This window comes from Zosterops lateralis, assembly GCF_965231275.1.
Source record: "Zosterops lateralis genome assembly, chromosome: 3".
In the NCBI taxonomy this organism is placed as follows: domain Eukaryota; kingdom Metazoa; phylum Chordata; class Aves; order Passeriformes; family Zosteropidae; genus Zosterops; species Zosterops lateralis.
Genome location: NC_139764.1, coordinates 24,225,349 through 24,252,378, shown reverse-complemented (window position 1 = coordinate 24,252,378; position 27,030 = coordinate 24,225,349). Strand labels below are relative to the sequence as shown.

At 36.9% G+C, this 27,030-nt stretch overlaps 1 protein-coding gene across 1 annotated transcript in view; it reads right to left on the bottom strand.

Annotated features, from left to right (window-relative positions):
• The window catches only part of MTA3 (metastasis associated 1 family member 3), a 130,530-nt gene that overhangs the window by 10,160 nt on the left and 93,340 nt on the right, over window positions 1–27,030 (bottom strand). Inside the window, exons 16-18 of the mRNA XM_083858405.1 lie at window positions 26,021–26,167; window positions 14,510–14,541; window positions 7,157–7,311 (exon numbers count right to left, since the gene is read on the bottom strand). Of these exons, the coding sequence (XP_083714531.1) occupies window positions 7,157–7,311; window positions 14,510–14,541; window positions 26,021–26,167 (334 nt within the window). The remainder of the gene's footprint in view (window positions 1–7,156; window positions 7,312–14,509; window positions 14,542–26,020; window positions 26,168–27,030) is intronic.

The following is a 27,030-nucleotide window of genomic DNA, read 5'->3' as shown; positions in this document are numbered from 1 at the left end:
ATCAGTGGAGGCAGCTCTGAAACTAACAAATCATCCAGCTTCAGTCAACAGCTTCTGGACTCCTATGGGTGACATTTCCATGAGAGTTTATGGTAGAGAGTTTTCTCTGAAAAAAGATGCCCTCTAAGACTTCTGACCCACTCCATGTGGAGCAGCACTCTGGAAGAACAAGAAGGGTTCATCTGATTCTTCAGGCAAAGAACAGGAATTACCTGTTCTTTGCCTCCAAAGTCTTCAAGCAAGCACTTAGACACCTTCTTCATTTTGTGTTTGAGCAGTTAGGTATACAAATCCTTGGAGATACAGGCTTGAAAGACCTCCTTGACATATCACGGGAGGTCTGTGAGGAAGCTCCCTCTGAGGAGTTCCTGAGGAAGGGAACTGAATCATGGTTTTCCAAGTCCTAGGCAAGCACTCCAAATACTGCAACATCCTTCCACTACCATGTGGCTTTAAACAGGACAAGTAGCTTACTGCAGTGCCACTGAAACTGTGAAAAGATTAATCCATGGTTCCAAATCAGCATGAGTGTATTTCATTTGCTCTGAAGACTGATAAAGCAAACCCCATAACAGTATGTGTTTTTTCATACCTCTCAGTTCTATCCAATGGCACAACTTACACTGAGCTCTGAGGGGTTTTTGTGAACACGTTTTCTTTGTATATAGCTATGATTCCTTAAGTTAAAAAAATATTCACATTCTTCAAATGAGTTGTTTTAGTTCCAGGGAATGAACCTGCTTTTAAAAACAAACATTTGCATTATCACAATAGTATTAACTTGATTTAGTAGGTATTATAAAGGGTCCAGCAGGAAAAATTCATGTAGATAAATATTGAAAGAAAATGTCTTTAGACCCATGAAAGCTGCTCAATGAGAAAGGAATGGTAAGAGATAATGATCTAGTTTCTATACTGCTGCTCATGATTCTGTATCACAGTACCTCAGCTGGGGCTCAGAAAAGTATGATTTATAAGATAAGAACAGGGCACAGCATTCATGAATAGACCACACAAAATAAGGTCAAAGTAATAACTCACAGGAACTATTATGCTCTCTCATGAGCATATAACACCTTTGAATGGAAGTAAACCAAGCAGGATGGCTCCTAAAGTGTAGCAAGGACAGTTGCTCCCCGAAGTCCTCACATACACATTGTCACAGTGACTGCAGAGAGCTGTCAGCTCACCTGGACTCAGATGTGGCCAATCAATAAGATATTTGCAATCTCATCAGTGGAGATTAAACAGATTTCTAAGGGATATATTTTGTAATCCCTGCTTTTCAAGATGTATGACAACTATATAACACAACAGAAGTAAAAGAGCCAGAAAATTACATCCTTAGAGACTGATATGGTTTTCTGTTAGAGAGCTGGTGCGTCACATTCCCAGGCTTGCAGCTGATGCTCCAAGAGTGCAGCCAGGCATCTTCTTGCAGCTGGTTACAGGACTGGGGTCTGAAGGCCATGGTGCCATGCAGATAAGAAATTAAAATACACTATGCCCAGGATCCAACTGTGATGTAGTTCAAAATCGGGATCCCAACTCAAATCAAAGTGCCTCATCTTTATGAAAAGCAGAGGTCAAAAATACCTTTTCTTGTTTTGGCACACATATTTTTTTGCACAGTTGGGGCCAACTGGAAAGAAGAGTGTAAACACAGCCATGGACATTTGTGTGATACGAATTACACATGAAGAGGAAGAAGGAGCAGAGCAGTTAGCACTGGAACTCTGGCTCAGATATAGACCTGCAGCTCTGCACTGTGTAAAGTGAAAACTCCTCCAGTTTTCCCTTTTCTCCCAGCAACGTGCTGCAACTCAAGCACTGTGCATGACCTTGCCTAAGGCTAGAGTAAAACACACGTGGGACAGAGAGGGGGCAGGGGCAGGTCACCCACGACTCTTAACTCAGGCTTTGGTTCTTGCAGCTTTTCAGTTTGTGTTTCAGGGTAGGGGTTTCCACGGATAAAGCTGCACTGCAGAGAGGGCCAGCAGCACCTGCAGGAGCACCAAGGGCCATGAGCACTAGCAGGTCTCTCCCCCACTTCTGCAAGAGAAGCAGACCACTGACAGCACAGCAAGACTCAACATTCTGCAGAAGCTCGTCGTCAGCCTCACATTCTCTTCTTTCTCGACATGCAACTTTGGATTTTAAGCTTTTTCGTGTGTGCTATGAGACATGCATAAATAAAAATGAGTGGTACCAGGTAATTATCACAGCAATTGTGATATCCTTACATAGCACCTCAACAAATCAAGGGAAGATTTTTCCTTTTGGAGACAGAACATAAAGTGAGGGATAAGAAAATTGCCTACATAAAGCTGCCACAGGGATGCCTCTCAAATCATTTTATCAGCAAAAAAAGGAAGCCATGTCTGCTGGTAACAAGCTAAAGATCATGTTCTAATTTTAGCAGTTGCAGTTAACTCATTCCCAATGGAGTTGCACTTACCGTGAGAAGGTTTCTAACTGCTTCAGCACTGAAAGGAAACAAGCATTGAGTCATTCAACTGCAGATCTATATGCAAATATGCTTTTCGGCCCATGAAGGGAAAGCACATAGAATCCGCTGCTATAAACGCAGTCAGCCAAACATTTTCACACATTTCTTAAAATGCAAACGCTGGAAAAAAAATAATTCATTTACCAACCAGTGTTTTAGCTGTCCCTACACAAGTCTGAGCATTGGCATGCACATGCACTCCATTAGAGACAGAGCGTGTGTATAGAAAATAGAGGCACACTGCATACCTAGAATTGGTAAGAAAAGTTTTAATTAACAGATAAATTTCTCTTGATAGCAAATGGTTCAACAGTAATATTACTACTTTTACTCAAAGATTATGTTTATATCTTATATAACTCAAAATATATTAACCCAATATATTACATTTTACTGAGGTTCTGAAGACCATAATATGAACTGTTCAATTTTTTCAATTATTACTTCCCAGAATAGCAATTCTATATAAAGAATTTATTTCCTTGCAATGTGGTAATTTTCTCTGTTGACCTCTAATTTGGCCTACAATAGAATCCACATCACCCAAAATACTTCCTTATCCCAAGGCTGATTTAGTACAAATAAATTAATAAAACGCTTTTATAGTTAAGAGACTTCTGGTTTATCCTAAAGCATGAACGTAATGCTAGGAGAATCCTAGCAACTGACATCTAAGGATATTTAAAAAAAAGTAAGGACACTCATTTGGTGAGCAGTGATAAACGTGAGGCTCTTTAAAGAGTCATTTTTTCAACAAATTATGTAAACAGATTTGCACTGTAGAATAAATTCTTGAGCAAGTTATTTCACAGTAGAGAATGAGAATCTCTTTTTCATTCAAAAAGGATACAAATAAATAAAAACAAAAAAAAAATTAAATCCAGTAAAGGTCAACATAAAATTATGATGTAATGTCAAAAGGCAAGTGTTCTTCAACTGCCATGTCGTTTTCTGCCTAGATTAGCTCCTGCTGTGAGCCTGTGACTGAACAGAGGCAGGGAGGATTTGGAATGGAGAGTGCAGCTTGTCACTAGAGATGAAATAGCTGAAGTGGGGATCTCTGAGTTCACTGGCAAAATTCACTGAGCATGCTGACAGTACTCAGAAGGACATCCACATACACACATGGCAAAATTCATGAGGGGGACCCCTTCAAGGCACTAATATGCAGATGGGTGGGAAAACTCTGTCTCTTCCCCAAAGTAGCCATGGGCTGTAATGGCTGGGCCTCAGCACAGTGTTAATGTGCAGCCCAGCTCTGCAGAGGAAATCGGGCTGGGAAAGAGGGAAAAACCAATGGGAGCTCTGCTGCCGTTACTCCCCAGATGTGCAGATACTGAAAAACAGCGGGGGAGGAAATGGCTTTCAAACAGCTACAACTTAAAACAAAAACAAAGCTGAAGTTCATGAGGATGTGCATTACGACTGATATAAAATGCATTCCTGTTCTACTCAGAAGGGCAGATTAGCACCTAAAAATATGTTCAGCTTCAGATGTAAACTCCAGTCCTTGTGTTTCCATGATGCGCAAGCAATTTTTAAGAACACCTGCAGGCATTGTTGAACTGTATGTAGCCTGAGTGGAGAGAGAAGGGCACTGCCTTAAAATTCTAGGGTAACTCCAAGGGTTACCCTAGAAAGCTTAGGTGCTGTATAATTGCCATTGTTATTTTCAGTGCTCTTCATATTTCACATCCACTGCTACAAATATCTTGAATATGTGAGCAATTAGACACAGAAAAGTTAACTTTACAGAAATAATACTGCTGATTAAATTCAGAGAGGAAAGGGTGATTATTTAAAATTAATATTACTAAAATTTCTTCTAAAATGGAGTAATTAATGCATATATTCACCTACCTATTGATGAATAATAACATTGCAAATGCTCATGTGCAACTTTGGTTTGATTAGCATGAAATAGACTGGTACCTCATTTAGACTAGGAGCAATATTATTACTCTTCTTTTTTTCTCTGCAAATAACAACAATCTATTATAGTATAGGCTTCTTAAGCCAAATTTCTATGAAAACCCTCTAAACCCCCTACTTGGGGTTTTATAGAAATGTCCATCTTAAACATTAATTCAATAGACAAAAAAAATATTTTAGGACAGAGAAATGAAAATTACTGTGAACAGTTTGAACTACTGTTTGAACAGCAGTTGTGAACTGCTGCAAACAAAACATGATACTGAAAATTATATCCCTTTTGGCAGGCTTCAATTACAATGAAATTTTTTTCCTTTTGCTATAATTAGCGTGTGTCTCTCTCCTATGTATTTTTAATGAACAAATCCACATGATAAAACAGATTGGATCCTGATGGAACACACAAAAAAAAAAAAAAATCCCCTAAAGAACCAGTTGTGACTTTAGATGGGGTGATTATTTCTGAGCTGAGTGTTCAGAACATGTTCAGAACCTAATGGCTGCTCCCTGGCAAATCGTTCTTATTTGTTGCATGGGGTTTTTTTTTTGGTTTTTGTGTTTTAGTTCTGTGTCAGGACTGGATAAATTGTGTGCCACTTTTTCAAACATCTCCCTAGATGTCTCTTCCCATTGCAATTATATTGGATTCAACCTTTTCCTGGCAGTACTGAGCTGTGTGAGCTCCTATCACAGGACAGGCTGGCTGTCAGGGCTGCTGTCTGCCTCCACCTGCCCTCAAAGAACAGAGCATTTATTTAATTGTTGTCTTGGACATTAGGGCACTCCTAGCAGCAGTGTTGTTTTCCACTTGGAGGTCTAAAGGCTGGAGACTTTCAGAACCGAGAGGAGAACAAGCTATCCCATCTCTAAATAATCTTGGAGTAAAGGTGAAAGGAACCAAAGGAAAAAATTAGAAAGAAAGGAGACAGTACACATGAGGGAAGGAGTCAATGGGGATGGAATGAGGACAGGAAAACACACACACACACACACAAAAAAAAAAAAAAAAAAAAAAACAAAAAAAAAAACAACTCAACACCAGAAAAAAAACACAACAACAAAAAAACCCCAAACAAACACAACAAACCCACAACACCATCAAAACCCTGTGTAAAACAAGGAACAGATCTCATGTGAAACAGAGTTTAAAAGGATAAAAAGCATTCCCTGCTGTGCTGCTTCAGCACCTGCCAGAGTGCTGCAACAGTACATGTTCAGGCACCTCCTTGTTTAAGGAGTATCAGTGAAATCCAACATCCCTGTGTTCCCCACACCAAGAGGTTTCAAATGTTACTTTAAACTGTTCATTATTCGGAGAAGAGCAGCAGATATAGATCCCTGAGGACTAAGACCTTTGTTTGTGCCCCACCCTGGCTGCAGAGCCAGAAACAGCTCTGCTTTCTCCCTGGCCTGGGTATGGGGTCTGCAGCCCTGGGAGTGGGGAGGGGAATTTCCTCAGAGGAGAACAAGCAGAGCTATCACAGATGAGTGATTTGCAGAGCCAGGACTCATCCCACAACACTTCAACGACCTAAAATTTAAACATCTAGTCCAGGTAAGTTGTCTGGGCTGCCTCTGAGATCACTGCCTAAGACTCTTCTCATCCTTTGACAGGCACTTCTCTATAACATTGGGAAAAGGATAAATTGAAAATTCTAAAACCCCGAAAGGTAATCAGTCTCACTTTCAGGATCCAATTGCTAGGGATTAGTCTGATATTATTAAGGTATTTGTATCAAACATCTCCCAAAATGCCATCAATCTGGGTGAGAATCACAAGCCTAAGCTCATCAGCCTCTTACCACTCATTCTGAATTATTGCATAAAAAACCCAAAAAGTGCCATAATCAATTATGCTAAAATAACCACCAAATTATCATGTGCTAGTATGTTAACTTTCCTAGCTGAATCTGCCATTAATGGGATTAAACATGCACATTTTTCTTATCTCTATATTTGCATATGTTCTTTCACTTCCTCTTTTTATTATTTCCATTTTTCTTCAACTACCAGCTTTTCAAGGGTTGTGAAATAATCACAGAAGTGAGGAACAGTCTGATGTTACTTGCTGTAATTAAGCAAGATATTAAAGGTTTTTAAATAATAGGCCAAATAAGCACAGCCTACAAAAACAGACTGTAACTTCTTGTCTTAGTCTGAATTAAATCAATGAAGGGCCAGACAGGGGAAGAAAAGAACGGAACAGAGGAACATCCAGAAAATTTGTGACTCTTCATCAATTCTTTTGGGAAAAGCAAAAACTCATTAAATTTTACCAATTAATCTGTAAATGAAAGGCTGAAGGAGATTATCATCTCAGTTGCTTTTAAAGGAAATCAACTTCTAGCCTGGAAAAGATGCTGTATATTTCTCCACTGTACACTATTTTTCAAGTTCTGAAAATTTTAGCAGATGAACTACACTGTAGATGCATTTTATTTTGCTGAATGATCAGAGGTGCCCTAAACCTCATACAAACTAAAATAAGTGAAATTTAAAAGTTCTAATCTTTGCCACAGGGAAGTAGCACTAAGTCTATTAATGAAATGCTGACAATATCAGTAGCTAGAAGATACAAAGTTTGGCGTGTGCCAAGCATGGCTCTTTGTAATGCAACCTAAGATAATAATGCCAAAAAACTGTTATTGAAATAATGAATCAGTAACAAGTATGCAGTGAAACCTCATTCCCTGCTAAGATTTCATTTTTTCTTACCTGGTCTCTTCTGTAGCTATAAAGAAACCATCATCTGAAGCATCAAGCCAATTTTGCCTCTGTCTCTTGATCACTGGAATGGTGCTTGTCTTAATGGCACTTGCACTGGCTTGCAAGGCCTTACCATTAGTCATATGGATGTGGGGAGCAGCATGCTGAAATCATAATAAAAGGGAAAGTTGTTTGTCTGGGAATAAGCATAATTTCATTAATGAATTCTGCTGTAAAGGGCAGCCTACACACGTCTCAAAACCCAGCTCATCTGCCTCAATCAGTACCTGGGAGTAAGAGAACAACCAACCTGTACCCATTGACATGTTTTATGCATAGGGTTTAAAGCTCTTTAAAAACCTAATTAACTATTGCTAATGCCATTTTATATAAAAGGATATTGAGGCATGAGTCAATGCTATGAACTAAGCAATTCAGAAACAGAAACACATTGATTTCAGGACAGAATTAACATCTTCTGAGCAAAAAAACCTAACATCCAAAGCAGTGAGACACAAGACCTATTTTTTCATCCAAGTATGGCATTAAACTGATTCCAAAAAATTCATACTTCTCACTTTTCAAACTGTCTTTGTTTTTTCAATAAAAGTCACTGAATAAGACAAGTGGTTTGCTGCTAACCTGAACAGAAGCAGGAAAACAAAGGTTTATATCACCATGCTGGCGCCATGGTTCTTAGGTTTATTCATTGGTCTCGGTCTAGTTAGAGCTATCTGCAATAACTCTTCGTTTACTTCACAGCTGATAACATCAAACTGAAAACAATGCACTCATTTTCCACTAAACCTTTGCCTCGAGTAATTGTGCAATGAGAGCAAGTACTCAGATCTAACAAGAGAAGCTGCTCTGACACATGAGGAGAGGGTGAAAATGTTTTCTGTATCATCTACAGGTAATGTTTTGGAAGAATAAACTACGACAAAAATACTCAATTTGGAAATCTGAATCTTGTTTCCCACATAATCGATTAGCAGCAGGACTAACTAACAACTACTGGACAAAACCAGTTACGATAGAAGACATTCTACAAAGATGAAAATTTGCTGACTTTATCTCACATGGATTCAACATATGTTTTCTTAGGATGAAGTACTATTCTCTTGGTGAAACGATACCAATATCCCACATTACTGATAGCATTTTTGTACCATTCCTAAAATGCACCCAATGCTGCACATTTGTGGGAGTGCAGGAGGACCAACATCACAGTCACTGGGTAAGGCTGGTAGCACCCACAAAGACCAGCAGAACAGAGCACAGAACTGATCTCTTAAATCGTGTCATAAAAACATAAAAGCCAGAAAAGATAAACAAGGATATCATTTTTTTGAACAATTCATATACTCACATTCAAAGCATTATATTCATATTCTGACACAACTTTCACCACACCCTTTACTCTCTCCAGTAGGACAAATTTTATGCATTGGACAGAATATTCCAGTATTCATTATGCTACTGGAAGTAACTGAGCCATCTCCTCTGTGATTCCTTAGACCTCATGTAACAAAACCAAACAAGAAGAGGAAAAACAAGACATCATATTTCAGTGAGTCACATATAAATCTTTCTTAGAGCTAAACTATTTTCCTTTGTCTTAAAAACAAAGAAGATTTATGGTGAATTTAGTTGTTGCTCACAGGGTCATAGTAGCCCTTTTAAATAGTTACCTAATTTTTTTCCATCTTTTTCATTTAGTGTCTAGACTGCAGTTTGGCTTTTACATAGTTTGTTGTATTGGCTTTGGTGGGGACAAAGACCTAAAAGACATGCTACCAGAAGTGATTTAGCTTTATTTAGAATAAGTTCAGAATAAAATGCATAGGTGTTACAAAATTAGAAATTCATTAAGGTTTTTAACTGCTGATCTCTTCTTGTACATAGTGGATGGTGCTCAAAAAGAGAGTAAGAAGTCATGCATGGAAAACTTTGCCACACATCAGATTTCCTATTAAATATTTGTATCAATCTGGCAGTTGCCAGCACCATACACTACAGAGAAAAATTCAAGGGTTCCAATGGTGTATTTATGTTGTGCTTCCCTACTCAATAATGGGTTTAAATTATCTCATATAACGGTTCAGATCTTTTCCCAGGCTCCTTTCTAATACAGTTGAATGTTCCCTTTAGTCAAGATAAGAAGTACAGGCAAAAAATGTTCAGAAAATATACAGGGTACAAAAAGCGTCTTTCCTGTGGCATAAACTCTGAACAATGAAGCCTGGTGGAAAGAGTACTTGTCTTTTCATGACACTTTTTCCCCTGGCAGAGCCAGATATTGCAACTAATTCTGAACTTCTGTTTTTTCTACTTTTATTAGCCCCTAACCCTCATTCCAGGAAAGAGATAACACTATAGAAAATGACACAAGGCTTACAATATAATCTCATTTCTGTTTGCATCAAATTGGTTAGAATTTTCTCTTTTATTCCCCTTTTACCCCAGTTCTTTCAAGCTATTTGAAGAAATTAATTACATTTCACATAAGGACAAGAGAAAATGAGATCATTGTTCTCCAGTCTGTGCTAGGGACCACATTAATTTCAAGTTAAAAAATACAATTGAAGCTCTTGACCAGGCAGTCAGTTCATTAGCTCCTCTTAAAAAATATATTCACCAACGTGTATGAAAACGAGCATTCAGTGCCACCATCACACTAATATCAACACCAAGAGCAAAATTAACTTTCATATAAGGTACTTGTTAAATGCTTTTCTTTTATAATGATGATGAAATCAAATTTTCCTCCCTGGCACACAGTTATGCCAGAAAGGTTATGAAAGCCTCAGGAACACTCCCTGAGCTACCACAGAAGTCCTTCTCATTTAAAACTCTGCTTGTAAAAAGCTTCAGTAATTTCCTCACAACATCACTGTATGCAATCAGCTGCTGCTGCTGCTGCTTTGATTTTGACTGTGTTCAACCCTAATGTGCTGTGCTCTGAGTTTGCAACAGAGCCACTGGTGTTAAGGGTCTTCATGCCAGGGGCACATTGGAGCAGCACCTGAGCATCAGGGGTTTGCATTTGGGACAAATCTTCCTCTGTGATGAGTGACTCCTTTCTCACAAGTCCTTCATCTCAGTTTGAGAACATTCATTGAGATCTCTTGTTCCTCTGGGACAAAAAATTGTTCCATGCCCAAAAGACATGAGAAGAAAAACCTTTGAGTGCACTTGAAAGAAAAACTTGTCAAGACAGAGGGAGTTCTGATTCAGGCAAACTTACATCCCATAAAGACACAAATATTGAAGTAATCTCAGGGTTATCTCTGGGAAGAGTCTCACCTGTCAAACAGGTGGTGTCCAAGCTGCAGACTGAATGCACGCTCAGAGACCAAAGGCAGTCTTTTCCAGGTCTTCAACAAGGAGGACTTTACGTAAAGACTGGTTGTGGTGCAGCTTCACCTGCCCCTTGCTGATCCATTTCTCTTCTGCATGCAATGCTGCTCATCAAAACTCGCCTGGCAGGGGCATGGATTTCCCATCTGCCTGCATTGCACAGTGGGAAACTGAGACACCTCCAACTTCCAAGGAATGCAGGTGATCCCTTCATGAAGAAGCTACAAGTCTTTGTCCCTGTCAAATCTTCTGGAAGCAGCAGAACTGAGTTACAACTGTAAATCAGGTCTTTCAAAAGAGAATACATTGGGCATAAAGCTTTGCTGTAGCAGGGAAACCAAGGAAATGACTGTAAAGGATCACTCTACCCGTGAGATCTGCTCTAAGGGCAGCTGTGAGTCCAGTGAATTCTGGATACCATCCCCAAACCACCTTATATTCAAGTGGCAACTTAATATAACATTTTTATTATCAAGAGTAGTTCATCTGTCCTCATTGGCTCCCAGAGAAGCACAAGGATTTTGAGATGCATGATGGTAAGTCAAGAGAGGAATCCTGTACATTCAGAAATGGATCCCAAATTCCAGTCAAGACTCCTGTCTATAAGTCGCTCAGTTTGTACTGTTATATAAGTGGTCAAACATTTATTCATTGAGAGCCACTAAAAATTCTGAAAAGACACTCGGGTCTGAAAAGACATTCAGTTTTGAAATAAAATACATAACACCCACAGTAATTCAAAGTGTAAAAACTAACAGTGAACATTTGTTCTATGGCTGAAGGAATGTTTAACTGGAACTACCATAAATTCCTAAGTGGATTTCAATTTATGATTTCTTATGTTTTCCCCCATTGTTTCAAAAAGGAAAACTTTCCCATTACCTTAAATTAACATTTTTTAATTTTTTAATTGCATCTTTAAACCAGAAAAATTGAAAGCAAGCAGAGCAAAAGAAGCCCTCTACAAGGAGAAAAAAAAAATCACTAGAAGAAATCAGCTATGCTCAGCTGACTGGCAATAACCCATATTAATTGGTTCCATATATTTTGGAGTGACCTTATTATAAAATACATCATTTAAAACAAGTTTAGAATTACCTTAAGTTTAAATTAGGTATTGATTCTCTTGCCACACCTGAAGTTTTCCTATTTCCAAAGGGATTAGCATTATACCTTTAATAAGCATCAAGATTTGGGGCTGGTTTAGTTATTCATAGAAATGTGAGATGAATGCAAAAATTAATACCCAAAATCTCTGCACAGCATGAAGTCTCAAATGATGATAATAGCATGCAGGCACACAACCACTTTGAGTATAGAATTTCATTTAAAAACCCAAAGGCTATTAAAAATTAAAGATTTTCAAGCAACAGATCATATACAAGAAAATAACCGACTACTTAACACAAGTATAACTTTGAAATCTCAGGATTTGCTATCAAACCTTTCACAAACACCTACAATAGTTGTAATGCTGAAAATCTAAGTCAATGACTTTCCTGTGCAAGGGGAAAAAATCCACAAAAAACCCCAAAAGAAACAATCCTAAACGATGACAGCTTGTCAAAGCATCTGGGCTAAAATACTGCATTGTTTACAGTCCCTGTTTGTCATATATGGTACACACAAGTTATATAACCTCTGAATAAATCATGTCTTAGAAGGTATCATTTTGAAGTAAATAGTTATTTATGGAAATCAGTTAATTAGTAATGGAGATTAAGCTAGGCAATTATGCATAGAATAAAAGGAATTTTATTTTATAGTTACAACGGAATGTGCTCCCCCTCTCCCCCCATCATACGGATGCTTAAAATATTTTCTGGCTTTTTATTTTTATGAACAAAAATTCTGGAAGGAACAATAGGCAGCTAACATTGTATTTAAATACAGAAGAAAAACTCTTGTAATGTCCTCAGAAAAAATGCACTTTTTTTTTTTTTAGCAGAGCACATTCTATACCTGCTGGCTTTGACTTCAGCATAAATCTGAATCTTCAGAGACAAGATCAGATTTAATTCCTTGCATTATTTCAACTGCATTATTTCAATGCAACTTTAAAAAAGTTCAAATACTTTACCTTGGTAAGACGAAAGTTCTTTTACATCAAAGCAGCCAAGGCAGTAATAGAAATTTGCTGTGGTACCTCCCACATTCTGATGACTGAAGGTCAGACTTTAACTTTTCATGTTACAATATAACCGTAATCAGTCAGAGAAAAGGGACTTCATTTCAGAGTAACTCTTTATTGCGGTAGTGATCATACATTGGCTCTCAGCAGTATTGTTTTACTACATCTGTATTGAATGTTTCATCTCATACTGTTTCTAGTGCAAGGAATACCATATTATCTGGTTTTACTGACAACTTCTACTTACTCACTGGGGAGTAAGAAATTTTCTTTTACACATTCAGCTATGCTTTAGTTGCAGAGAAGAGCAGACATTACCATAATGATTTCCCACTTAGCAGAATACTTACTTTTATTTCTACCTTTATTTATTTAAGTGCAATGAACAATTTCTGCACATTGAGTGCAGAGCATTTGCTTGAGGTCTGAGCCATCTGAGTTGTCTGGAAATTCACAACACAGGAACCTCAAGAACTCAAGCTATTTAAATACCTTTTCCTTCTCTCTTTAAAAGTTAGGACATGTTTTGGTGTGAGAAAAAAATATATATAGGAAAAAAACACCACTCTTTTGGCTCAGTTTTTAGAACTATTCTGATAAATTAATGGAAAAGAGAAACAGAATATCTTCAGAGTACAATTAATAGGACAAAAAGGAGTAAAAGTAAAGCAGAGTGAAGGGTTCACCAGTTTCAACACAATTGCCCTGCTCTTTTCCCAACACCAACACAGTACAGAAAAAACATTGAAACATTTTTCAATCCCTTCCAAAATTTTATAATAGAGGAATACACTTGAATAACTAGGCATCTTCTTTTGAAATGTGTGTATATAAAACAAATTCATGACCAAAAAGGATTACATCACACCCTGTAGGAAACAGAAACGTCTCTTTTCCAGACAATTCTACTATTTTGAAATGTTGTGATCTGTAGTCCTTATCTATTTCTAATTCATGTGCACTTGATTATTAATGGCTGTTGATGATAAAGGCAATGAACTGTATTAACCCTTTGTCCCTGTAGAGCCATTTATATATCCCACAAATGACATACCTAAAGAAGAGGTAAATAAACTTGAAAGGACACCCTAAAAACTGTAGGAATGAAAACAAACAAGCTCATGTCATGATTTTCTGGGCTTATTCTAAACTTTCAACACTTGCCTCAAAAACTGGTCTTTTCCAAAAGCAGAAAGCCCTCTCCTCAAACGCCCACAGGACAGGCATCAATCATTCCCTGTCAGAGAAAGGTTTTCTCTATGGCATTGTTGTTCAACCCTTACCTAACTTTATTATGAGTTTGAAAAAGAAAGAGACCAACATTTCTCATCCTATAAAAAAAATGTGAGATACACACCAAATACATGACATTTTATTACATAAAAATTTCTAATCTCATTTTTGAAGGTGTATCTGTCTACTTCAACATTTCCCTGGTTCTGGAACCCAAATTGTCACTCAAGGTAAAGTCAGAAACTAGCCTCGGAGGAACGTGATACAAGAAATTATTCAGCAATTGTTCTGAAATTTAAATGTGCTCTTCCTCATGTGATATAGAGAGAATGCAAGAAATTTTATCGACATTAATTTGACATAATCAAAAATCAATTAAACACAGAACACAGAATTGTAGTTGAATTTTTCAGCTATTCCAACTGACAGCATTGTTACCTCTTAAAGTCTTTAATCTCTCATTTTTTTCCCAAGATTTCTCATGAAATAAAGACAGACTCATTTTATGTCTACAATGATATTGGACACTATTAAAACAAGCCAATGGCTTAGAATACTACTATATCTACTTCGTTTTTAAAGGAAAAATCATAACTATAGGCAGATCATTATTATCCTATAATCTCCTTTATACTTACCATGATTGTTCTTGTTGTATGGCTGGATGATTCTGGAAAATAAAAGAACCACAGAGTATTAGAATGTTTTCTTTATCCACGAAAGCCCTATGCTCTGATGTTCACCCTGAAGGCTAAGATGCTGCTGCTCAGCTACAACAATGAACACATCAAAAATGCAGAGACTGGAAATATTTCTCATGAAACGAGCATGAGACTCATCATTGGTCCTGAATATATATGGCATGCTTTAATATGCTGTTAACTGCACTTGTTCTCTTTGCTTAATTATCTTCTTCTGCAAGAAAATATAAAAATGGAACTAATTCATAATTCATGTTTGAAGAAGTGAGGGTTTTTTTCATTTTGCTTTTAACATATGGCATCATGAAGGATTAGCTCTGCAGACAAAAATATAGATAGTATCAACATAACTCCATTACTGTTCCCGTTTCAAAAAAAGTTTTATAAAACTAGACAACCCTTTCCCTGAGAATTTCAGGGTGGGTGTTCAGTTTGAAACTGACAAAGCTTATTGAGAAATGCAACATACAGAAAAGTTAACTATTCTCTCCTATATGATAAATCAAGAGTCAGCGAACTGAGCTCATGGTTAAAATTTTATAAATTGTAGATCAATCAATACTAGGCCAATAATTAACATAGATTTCACTCTGCTATTTAACTCAGATAGCTTTTTTCTTTCCCAAGAACAGAAATCACACTCTCTTTGGTTTTAAAATTTTACTGTTCACATATCAGAGACTTTGTTCTTTTTCAAAGCAGTGCAACTTCCATAACAAAACATAAACAGTTAAGAAACTTGAAAGAAAACTCACTGCTGGTCTATGAGATGCAAGATGATACTACTTGCAGTGTCACAGTCTTACTCAAAAACTCGGATAGGACACTTTGTTGGCTACAGAGAGTTCTTAAGGAAGGGAGATTTATCAAAACTACATGTTTTTATAAAACGTGCACAATTCTGAATGAATTGAATCAGCAGAATCTCAGTTCTGCAAGCAAGACAAATGCTAAAAAATTACTTTTTTATTATTATTATTCTTGTCTTGGTTCCAAATTGCAACTTACAGAGTTTCCCACTAGTATCACTTACACAAAGAATTCTAGAGGGATTACATTATTGTCAAAAATAGTATTAAAGAGATTAAAAGGACATGAGAACAGCTGTAGGTCTCTTAAAAAAAAAGAAAAAAATGTAATCACACCCTCAAACTGGCATTTCCCTTGCATTTTGAGGAGTCATCGTACCCAGTCTGAAGGTATAGTTCAATCACTTATAGAAAAAAGGTAAGCCATTTTAAACATCTCAAATTATTTATAAACCTCAACATTCTACAGACATTCCAGTATAGAGTTTACATTTACATTTGTACAAATATTCATCCTTAATCGATTTTAAATAAGAAATATTTATATCACTGAGGTCACATTGACAGAGCTACTATAATATGAATACCTACCTAAAGCAAGCAATATCTTAGTTATGAGCTCCTCTACCAGCCCTTTTTCCTCTCTTTTTTCACACAAAAATTATCATATATAAAAATACATTTAGGTCACCAGTCCTCCAGGCAATTTTTAAACTGGTAGTATAAGAACTAAATATTGTGACAGTCTACTGCTTCCTGATACTTGAACATATTTGGAACTCTTATAGAGTAAGAGGAGATCACAGTAGTGTGAAGAACTCTGTAATCTCTTAAATTTTTATCTTCACAGTAAAGTAATTTCTGTTATGAAAACTTTTTTTTTTTTTTTTTTTTTTTTTTTTTTTTTTTTTTTTTTTTTGACATCCCAGTAAAATAAAGTATCAGGACCTGAATATTCCTGAGAAAACACAGAGAGTGCATTAATGGAATAATGAATAATTGAGATGAAGATTCATTCCATTTATAAGCATAAATACCCAGAAAAAAAACCCAATCACCTTATTACTAAGAGCACAATATTTCCTGAAGAATCCTGAACTTAGGCAGAATTATCCACAAAGTTAAACATAAAGAATGGGGCTTCTTGCCTCTTGAAACACAGAAGAGATACATTACAGAGCACTTTCAGTCACTCCCAAAATGATCAAAGCTGACAAACAAAAATCTGTATTTTTTTTACACTGAGATACTTGAAACCTTCCCTCTTACTCAGAGGTGCTGTGCTTTTGGCATAACTCTATATGCCAAATCTATAAAAACTGTGCTTAGCCATGATTGTCCCAAAATATGCAGACACGCTCTCACTCAGTTGTCTGTGAAACTGAGAAGATCTCCCTGAAATGAGCTGAGGAACAACTGAATTTTCCTGGAAATTGTTAAGCAGTGTATTTTTGAAAAGAACCTGACAGACGCTGTTAATGCAGTGCCAGCAGCTGTTAACTCCAGGATATTACTATCCTGATAACCTAATAATAAAACCCAACCAAGAAGTGAAAAATGTTGTATTTCTAAATTATCCCTGTTATATCAAGCAATAGAATCAATCTCTCCTTTTTTTGCATGTATTTTTCTTGCTGTAGATACTGAAATATCATCTAAGTTGCCAAACATCAGACTTGAGTATATCCATAAATACAAATGTAGGAAAAGAACTGTTTAATAAGTAGATATAGTCAAAAGATTCTAGGATCTAGCAAAGACTACTAATTAAGGTGCCATTGTTGCACAAATTAAACTCTTATATACTCTGATACACAAATGTTCTTTAAGACTTTAGAACTGAGGAGACACCAATTTCTTCCAGAAAATAATTACACCCTGACTTGGCAGGTTCTGAAAAATACTTATGCATGGACACAGTAGCCAATTTTGTGGAAAACTTTTAACTAAGGCAACTAAGGAAGAAAGTCCTTGCTTAAAAAGGCAGCCACACAGCATTAGAAACCTTTACAAAGGGTCTGCACACCAGTGCAAACTCCAGTGGAGCTTAAGGGCATCAGAGATTATTTAAAAACTACAAAATCCTTGGTGTTAAATAGAAAAGAAAACAAAACTGGATTTTCATTTTTAATGAGATGCCATTGGGAACTGATATAATCCAGCTTGAACTTTAGTGAAAATGGCACCAGTGGTTTATAAGTGAGTTCTTACTGCAAAGGATTTGGTGCAATTCAGTGATCTGTACTTGCACCACTCCAGTACAAAGGGAACTCCAGGATAGAGAATGATTCTCCCCTCAAGGCCAATGAAGTGCCAGGGAAGTGGATTGATCCATTTTAAGCAAAAGTGGCCAGACATCACACCACTAACAAGGGTTTATAGTGCTGTGATGTGGGGGAATTTCAGTAAATGTAGCTTCAGTGCTGACAAGTGTATTATTGTGGAGAAATTGATGCACCAACAGCAGAAACTGCCTAAGATGCTCCTGTGCCCTTTCTACAACATATTTATTTGAGCTCAAATAGAAATGAGTAAGCTGTAGAAGACATTTCCTCACATCAGAATGTGCTTTAACAACCACATTGATCAATCAAGCGTTTCTCCCTGTTTCCAGGCAGTAGGACACCATAAAATTTCCCACTGTAAAACCATTTAAGACTAAATCAGAAGAAGTGCACTGCTTAGGGATGATGTCAGCCACATAATTATTTCAAGTTCACATATTATTTCCCAGCAACATGTTATTTTTTATTACACATCAGAACCCTTTTCCAGCTGTTCATGTGTTATTTATATATATGATATTCTTTATTTCTGCTGATAGAAAACTGAGTTACCTGATATTTCTCTTTTTTAGGTTCCAGGATCATTGACAACACTAATGGGTGAAACATGTCCTACTTCTAAAACTTCCGGAATAAATATGCTTGAAGATAATATGATTTTGACAGGTGGAAGATAAAGGCAGACTGGCAATAGCAGAGCTGTTTAATCCTAGCAACACCTCAGCTTATGATGGTGCATAAGACCTTAAAGGTAAATTTCAGCCAGGATGGACCACTTCACAAAAAAAATCTGAGGAAGGAATACTGCTTCCTTATTGCTCCTCCATTTGGGTTATGAATGTTTTGAGTAACCAAACATAATTGCTTTTTTCCTTCCCATTTGCAGCAACTGAACAAGTAACATTTTTAACTCAAAAGTATTATGAAAAATAAATAAATACATATGTATGTCTGATACTGGGAATGATTTTTGAGGAAGTCCACTATTCTCACAAGACAGAAATGCTAAACACTGGAGAAAAAATATACAGATTAAAAAAAAAAGACCAAAAAAAAACCAACCAAAAAACAAACCAAAAAGACTCACACAAAACTATCACAGACCAGACACAGGATCTTTCCAGTTCCACTGCCTAAGCACTTTGTGAAGGTGCCTTCCCTATTGCATTATGTACTAAAATTGTTAAGAACTATTGCTCTGCAATCACAGTTTACAAAAAAATAATCAAGCTACTTGACAGTAATTATACACAGAAGCACTTTGAGTATGAACTCCAGATCCTGAATCCAGAACATATAATTCAGGAGGCAATATGCTGCTAATCCTGTTATCAAACAGACAGGATTCTCTTTCTGCAACTCTAATTCTTTAAAATAATACTAGGGGAAACCAGTGATTCTAGGAATTAAGCTCGGGCTATCTGTTTTGTGGTTTCAGTGTTAACTTAATTGTGTTAATTGTGTTGTTTGCTGCTTGAAGAGCTGATTCATTCTGCCAATTAGAAAAGCCAGGGCTACTTCAGTTTCATGTCTACACATTACCTGTCCATTAAAACAAGAAACACTGATTCAACAGCAGAAATGGGGCGCTTTACTATGGAGTGCCCCTTCCTCCTCCTGAGGTCCTACATGCCTTCTCTTTCTGATCCCTGCTGGCACAGTGTAACCAGAACCATGTGCTGCACTCATGAGTTCAGGGATGCAACACACCAATTTTTCATAAGCATTCATTTCCTTGGCACAACAAAGGCAAAGTGATCCATGGCACACTCCAAGTAGTGCTTTAAGGCATGAATGTGACTCTAGATTTGTGTTTTTCTTGTGAATCAATTGCAGGCAAAGAAGCCTTGCAAAACCAAAGATACATTTTTGAAATAAAGGAATAAACACAGAAGGGATTAATAATAGTCCCTTATTCAATTTCTAATGTAATTTCGCCCTCAGAGATAATTTACATTTCTCAAGAAACAGTAAATTTGAGCATTTCAGTTGAATGCAAAATTGTATTTTGACTTCAGCATAACAAAAGTAATCATTGTCTGTCTTTTAAAAAATACACAACATGCTTAGGAATAGTTCTTTCTCAGAGGAAATCCAAGGAAACCTGGGTTTGCAGAAATGCTTTTGCTCCTCCTAAGTACTCCTGTGGTCAAATTACACTGCTTACCTTTTCTCACTGAAAAATACCCTGCAGTTTAAGCAGTCATCAGACAGAGAAAGGAAGACTGTCCTTTTATTTGTAATCAAAAGAGATCAAATACTTGGAAGATAACAGTAATGTAAATTCAATGTACACATTTATCATTTTGAGATAATAAATAATTTTCTCAATTTTAAGAAATTCTAGGGGAAAAGATATTTCTCTTCTATTTTTTTTGACAAAGATATTTTCATTCTACTTGGCTATTTTTCATGTTAAGTCACAATATCATTTGCATCAGTAAGTTTAGAGAAATGAAGACTGAAGAGGGAAGTGGGGAATCATCAACTCACTGTTTTATAACACAAAAATTTAAATAGGGAAAAAAAATTACTCAATACATGTAAACATGAGATGCAGAAGTTTAGTTCTACAAATGATTGACAATGTCAGCAGTAACATCCTGGGGTAATTAAGGCCTGTGTCACCTTCCAGGCACATTATTTGGGCTCTGAAAGTTGTCAGTAGTTCATCATCTTCAGTATATCATCACTTGTACCTCTGCAAAAAAAAGTGAATTTACTGACCACAGAAATGTAAGCTTTAGAGCATTTTCGTTTCCTAATAAATATTTAAAAATATTGCTTCCAAATGCACAGTGAAAATAGAGAGAAATTGGCCACCTTTGTGCAAGCTGCAAAATTTAAATGTAAAAAGGTTGTTAGGTCAATCTCTTGAGGGTCAGAGATGGTTTTAATGACTTTGTACAGAAAGGCAGGACTAAGCTCTTAAGTATTTCCTATAATGATATAAGCATAAAAGCAATATATTACAGGAAGTAACTAAGAGCCATAAACACCTTTTCATATTCATTTGCTTCCCCAGTAAATGACAGGAACACAGCATCATTTTTTCCTGAGAGATCTATTTTCCACGTTCACATTTCCATCAATACCAGTGTACACATTCGACTGAGAAATCTGTAGCTGAATATTTTAAAGCATTTTCTGGCTATACCAAAGACCAAAGCTAGAACACACATGTCCTAAGCAAACTTCAGAGAGAAAACTGACTGTGGAGCAATATATAGCTTTTGTCTCTCACTTTTGGGAAGAGTCAGTATACACAATCCAGCATTAATCATACCTTGCGTTTTAGCATGCAAGAAATGGCAAAATTTCACATACCAGCTTGTTTGCCACAACTCATTTCTTCTCTTTCAGTTGGAAATCGCTGGTATGTTAAATGAAGTTTATAACAATTTTGGTAGGTTTATTGTTTATTAATGTATAAGGGAAACTTTAGGGTTTCATTTTTAAAGCAACAGATGTTTTTTGATGTGCAATCCATGCTGCTCCTCTGCCATCACAACAGAACATCTCTGTCTCTGACAAAACAGAGCACTGTGATAACAACAATCAGGCACCTTTGAGAAAAAACAACTCACTCACTGCTGAAAAACTCCATCCTAGAGTGAAACCTCCTTCCCTTTAATGTACTTTCTCATAGTGTTATGTGAACTTAATTATAATGAAGCATGTAGTATAATTATTTTCTCTGTTTCAAGAAAATTTGAGACAGGAAAGGTTTTAGTCTCCCTGAGTGTCAGTCAGGCTGCTTATGTTTATGCATCTGTCATAAATTCCCCATGGAAAAACAGGAGTGGAAACTAAGCCTTTCTACCTTGCTCATTTCCTGAATAGCCAATAGTATCAGTCATAAGCATAGAGAGAAGAATTGACCAAAACAGTATTTAAGAGAGAAGGTACATCTTTTTAACGTCTTCATTTGCCAGTTTCTCTTGTCACCTCCTCATCCTGCTAGGACAGAGATGTGTGGATTCCTAGGAAAATAGGCCCCAAAATTATTGCCTCATTCCTAGATACTTCATGTATCTGCTGCACATTTCAGTATATTCCAGAACAGAAATTTGACTGTTGAAAGAATCCTCTTGAAGGCAGCAGGACATCTCAGACTGAAATACAGCACTAAAGGTATGGCAGGGAAGAGAGGAGGAGGATCAGGGCTGTTGATTCAAGTCTCTTCAGCTATGAAAAGCTGGTTCTTTTATTTTTGCCCACAACATGAAAATGGTACCAACAGGCACAGACAGATTTCTATATCTCATTAGTGACACCAATGCCTTGGACATCCTGTGGATATTCTGGTTCTCATGCATGAAAGGTAAGGAAATACATGCCAGATAACAGAGATTATTCCTGTGTAAATCACCTCTACCCGATGTTTCCAAATACTACAAGCAAAATTATCATTACTCACCTTGCCAAAACAATAGGCTGACATGAAATTTGACTATTTGGACGCACTGTTGCTCACAGTTAAGCAGCTTGTGGAAGAAAGTAATTGCTTGGAATAATTTCAGACACTGTAATTTAAAGATCATATTCAAAATATCTAAAGCACTTTACAGTCACACCTAAATCTTCCCATCATCAACTCCAGTAACAAAATTGGATACATGTAACCTTCTGCAACATCGTGATTTTCTGAAGATGGAATTTTCCCACTTGAAAGAGGCTATCTTCATGGCAGAGAACCACTTAAATATCTTATGCTGACTTTAACTTCAGCAGCAATTGAAATGCTTCATCTCAGAGTAATTAAAAGCTCCAGCATGTATATTACACAAAAACATCTCAAAGTGCTGTGACTTTTCCAGAACAGCGAAATGCCAGTTCATAGGGATTTTTGATTACATCTTACAAAATGCAGGATTTGCAGTTGTTTGAAAATAAAAAATACTTTTCTAAGTCCATCCAGCAAAAGTCGTCCTCTTGATAAGGGACACAAAAACCTACAAGGTCCTCTCTCTAGCTACAATATACAGTGCTTAAGCAAAGCAATTTCACTCATGAGTGATAATAACAAGATATCAGGGCACAACATCCCATTAAGAAAAGATAAATGAGCTCCCTCATCATTCTCAACAATGATCAAGCAAAATCAGTCCAAAACACCAAATTCCCTCACCCCTATCAATTGCACCAAACCCTTTCTGGTGGTGCATCCATGGAGAACTGAAAGCGAATCTTGTGCTGCATTGGCTAAAAGCAAAACTCAATGTAAGACTTGTATAAGAAATGGTAATCATATTCTTGTTTATTACTCTTAAAAGCATTTAACTAAATATTAATGACATTTCTCATAATCTTCCCCCACTTCCCCAAAGAGGCATAAAAAATGTGTGATTTCCATAATGTACTGCTACATTCAAAGCAAATAATTATGGATTTGCTTGAAAAGAAATTCTGCCAAAATAAGGCACTCATCTGAGCAGTAAGATTGACTTAAATTATGCTAATCTAAATATATATTTGCACAAGCCTAAGCAACATTAATTTGAATGCTGTGAAATATTGTATATCTTAAGTAAACATATTTATATGGTCTTCTCACAACAAACAACTAATACTGTTGCAAAAAAAGAAAAAATAAACTTGAAAATGCAGACATATCCATGTCAATAATATTAAGATTATGAAAATAGCAAATGAGATTTAATATAAGTCTCCTGTGCTCCTTTTTGTTTGTTCATTTCACCAAAGCATGCACTGAGAGGCAGAATCTGTCATCATCTCCATATCAGGCTTTCTGGATACTGTTAATTGATACAACACAATCAAAACTGCAGCAATCAATAGTATTTTGGAACCAAAAAAAGCTTTTTAGTGTATTTATAGTAACACAATAACTCTGGAGGCTGGCAAAAGCTTTCACTGCACAAATAGTACAGTGTGGTCAGGGAAATGACACAGAAACCACCACTTCCCAAGCTGATCTAGTACTGAAGAGAAGCTGGATAAAACACAGGCAAAAAAAAAAAAAAAAGATTTTATATTTACCAATAACCTGAGGAGGAGATAAATGGTAAATATTGAAGGTAATTGCTTTTATGTCAGGAGAAATGGAATCTGTGCTGCTGAGTATCATTACTACTGGTGTGTTACTTTTTCATAGGATTTTATTTATACTTTTCCACATTTTAATTAAAGAGAGAGGCAAGAATAATAACCAAAACAGCCATTTTTAATACTAAGGTAGTAATTTTTGAACTAAAAAATTACAGAATTCACTCTAGGATATATGCTTTCCAGTACCTTGTTTTCACAGAAAACAATTAAGCAGAAATGTCTCCTAAGGCAATGACTTGCAGTTCTCAATACTAATTTTTCAAATTAGATGCTGTTTTGTGCAAACTGCCTTAACACAGGTGACTGATACACACTAATTAGTGTAGCTAATGACTGGATTTACACACTCTTTACTTTAAGGAGAACATCCATATTAAGTACAAGAAAAATTCTACAGATTTCCAAGCATGCCTCCCAACAGAGACATAAGGAGGGGCTTAATCTTAATAATTACCTTGAACTTACTGCTACAGCTTTCTCTGCTGTAATATGCAGGAGAAATATGCAAGTATGCAGCAAGATGGAAGTTGGTGTCTTCTCACAGATAAAATGTGATAGGACAAGAGGAAACAGCTTCAAGAGATGCCAGGGAAGGTTTAGGTTGGATATTAGGGAAAACTACTTCACTGAAAGTGTTGTCAAGCACTAGCTGCTCAGGGAAGTGGCTGAGTCACCATCCCTGGAGAAATTTAACACTTGTGTCATGTAGGGTTTAGTGTGGGCTTAGCAGTGCTGACTTAAGGGTTGGACTTGATCTTTGAGGTCTTTTCCAACGGAAAGCATTCCATGATCATCTTTACAGCCAGGGGAAAGTAACTCAGAGCTTACATGGAGAGCCCAGTCTAATGGAGAGGCCAGAACTGGTGGAGGAGGAGGCCTTTGCACATTCTCATGCAGCAACTACTAAACCATCCAGGCAGAACTCTACCTTGAAAGGCTGCAGTGGAAATGCAGCATTTATGGCTCAGCCTGCTAATGCAGCTATCATATTTTCTTCCAACTGCATGTCCCATGGTGTCACCTTGGTCCCCCGAAGAGCCTGTGCTGCCATGAGTGTTTGTCTGTGGTGTAATAGCTGCATGCTGAGCAGAAATGCAAGCAATCTTCTCTCTTGTGTATTCTCAATAACCACTTCTTGTCAAAGGATATCATGATTCCTATCTAGGTGTTATTAAATGTACAGTAACTGGTTTCACTGCAGTATACAAGGAGTGTTTGCAATGGGAGAAAAACACGATTATGGGGAAGATTATGGATAATGAATCAAGTTTTTCTCCCATTATTTGGAATACTATTTCTATGAGCTTTTCTGAAAGGCAATTCCTCTCTGTTCTACCTTGACCTATGACCTGTGAAGCATGAAAGCAGACAGACACCTCTTTTGTGAACATCATCTCCTTAACAGTCGATTTGAGAGCCCAACATCTGACAGATTTTTATCCTCAGTAACCTTATTTAAATACAGGACAAATAAGCTAATGGCTTACAGAAGTCATGTCTTACAAAGAGATATAAGGAACACACGCATGCATTTTCTTTTACTGTAAACATGTCCTGCTGGACTGTCCTCTTATTTGGACAAGGTAAAACTGTTTATCACTAGAGTTGAAAAATCAAACTGTTTGGTCAAGATAAAAAAAATCATCAATAATGCACAGTCACTTTTCAGGACGAAAAATGAAGATTATTTGACAAAAGTTAGTCTTACCCACAAATTTCCATACTTTTTGTTGGGGGGTTTTTGGGTTTCTTTTTGTTGTCATTGTTGTTTCGTTTGAAAACAAACAAAGCTGTTTTCACACAGCTTCATTCCTGCTCTCACTTTGCACCAAAGTGTTTTGAAATGGCTGGATACACCAGGCCTAAAGATCACCCTTGACACTGCACAGTGTACAGAAAAAGCTTCCCCTGCACCTCTATGTATGACACATCTTTTGCTTCCTCCTCTGCAGGGACAGTGGCTTTCTAAGGTGCCATGCAAAAAGCCAAAATAAAACATGCTGCATCTCTGCCTTCACCAAATTTGTTTTATTATTTTCTTGTATGTTTTTGGTTAATCAAGATCAGTAAAAAAAATGGCAAATGGAGTTTTTGTAAGAGAAGGCATTAATATATCCTTATCCAATGAATAAGCACCACCATTCATTGCACTGCTGCTATAAACCATCCATATCTTACATTTTTCTAAGTCTGTACTCTCTCATTTAATGTTAGTTCAAGTTCACAGAAAGTTTTGCAATCCAGAGAGTTAAAGAATATTTCTTTCATATTCCTTCACATACCATCAAGCCCATTATGATGGCTGTAGTTTCTTTTCCCCAAAATACTTAATGAAGAGTGATTGGAAGGTGCAAGCAGTCGTTTTGCACTTGGACTTTGAAGGCTTGGTGTTGACCTGATTACATTGGGTTTCACAGCAGGATGTATCTCTGTTTGAGACAAAAGAGAAAGAGAGAGAGAAATGATACCTACTTGATTTTAAAATAAATAAAACAATGTATTCCACATATGAAATTTACTTTTGACTTTCAGTGAAAAGAAAGTTCCTTCTGCACTTGTGTATTTACAGGACCTTGAACAAAACGAGTCCTCATATCCACAAGTTTCTTACTTACCCTCCAAGTAAGCAAAATCTGTTTCACTTTAGATTACCCAAGTTCAATTCCACAGTGCAAATATGTAAGGATTTGAGGTTGAAGAGTTAATAAATACAAAACAGTCCGAAATAAGTGTGTTTATATTTTCCTACCTTTTTGAGGTTTGTATTGAAGATACATATCCACAGGTTTTAGCAAGGAAATAAAAGCATTTTACTGTAGTGAAACCACCTCAATACCTCAAGCCATTCAGTACTTTCTGTCACAATAACAAGCTTTAAGGGATCTTCCCACACACAAACCAAAAGGTGCAGGAGTCAGGGGCCAGACACTGTAGGGCTCTGCAGCTCAAACTGCAGTGGGAACACTTCCATACAGAGCCAGTACTGGGGAGCTTCAAACATCCCAGAGTATCTAGTATGTTTCACGGAGCAAGATTATTTTGGAGAAGGAAGAATAATGAGGGTAAGAGGCAGCAAAGCACATCTGGCCAACACATTTCAGGGTGGCAGCTGCTGTGTTTGCCAGGAGCTGACACAGCTACATGGTAATTTCTCAGTTATCTGCCTAATGAAAGTGGCAAACGGGAGCCTCCGCTGAATCTGCTGGTCCCTCACTAGGAATTTGCTGAAGCAATTAATTAATTCCCATCACACATTTGGATTCAAAATGCCACCCCTGTGTCCAGCCTTGGG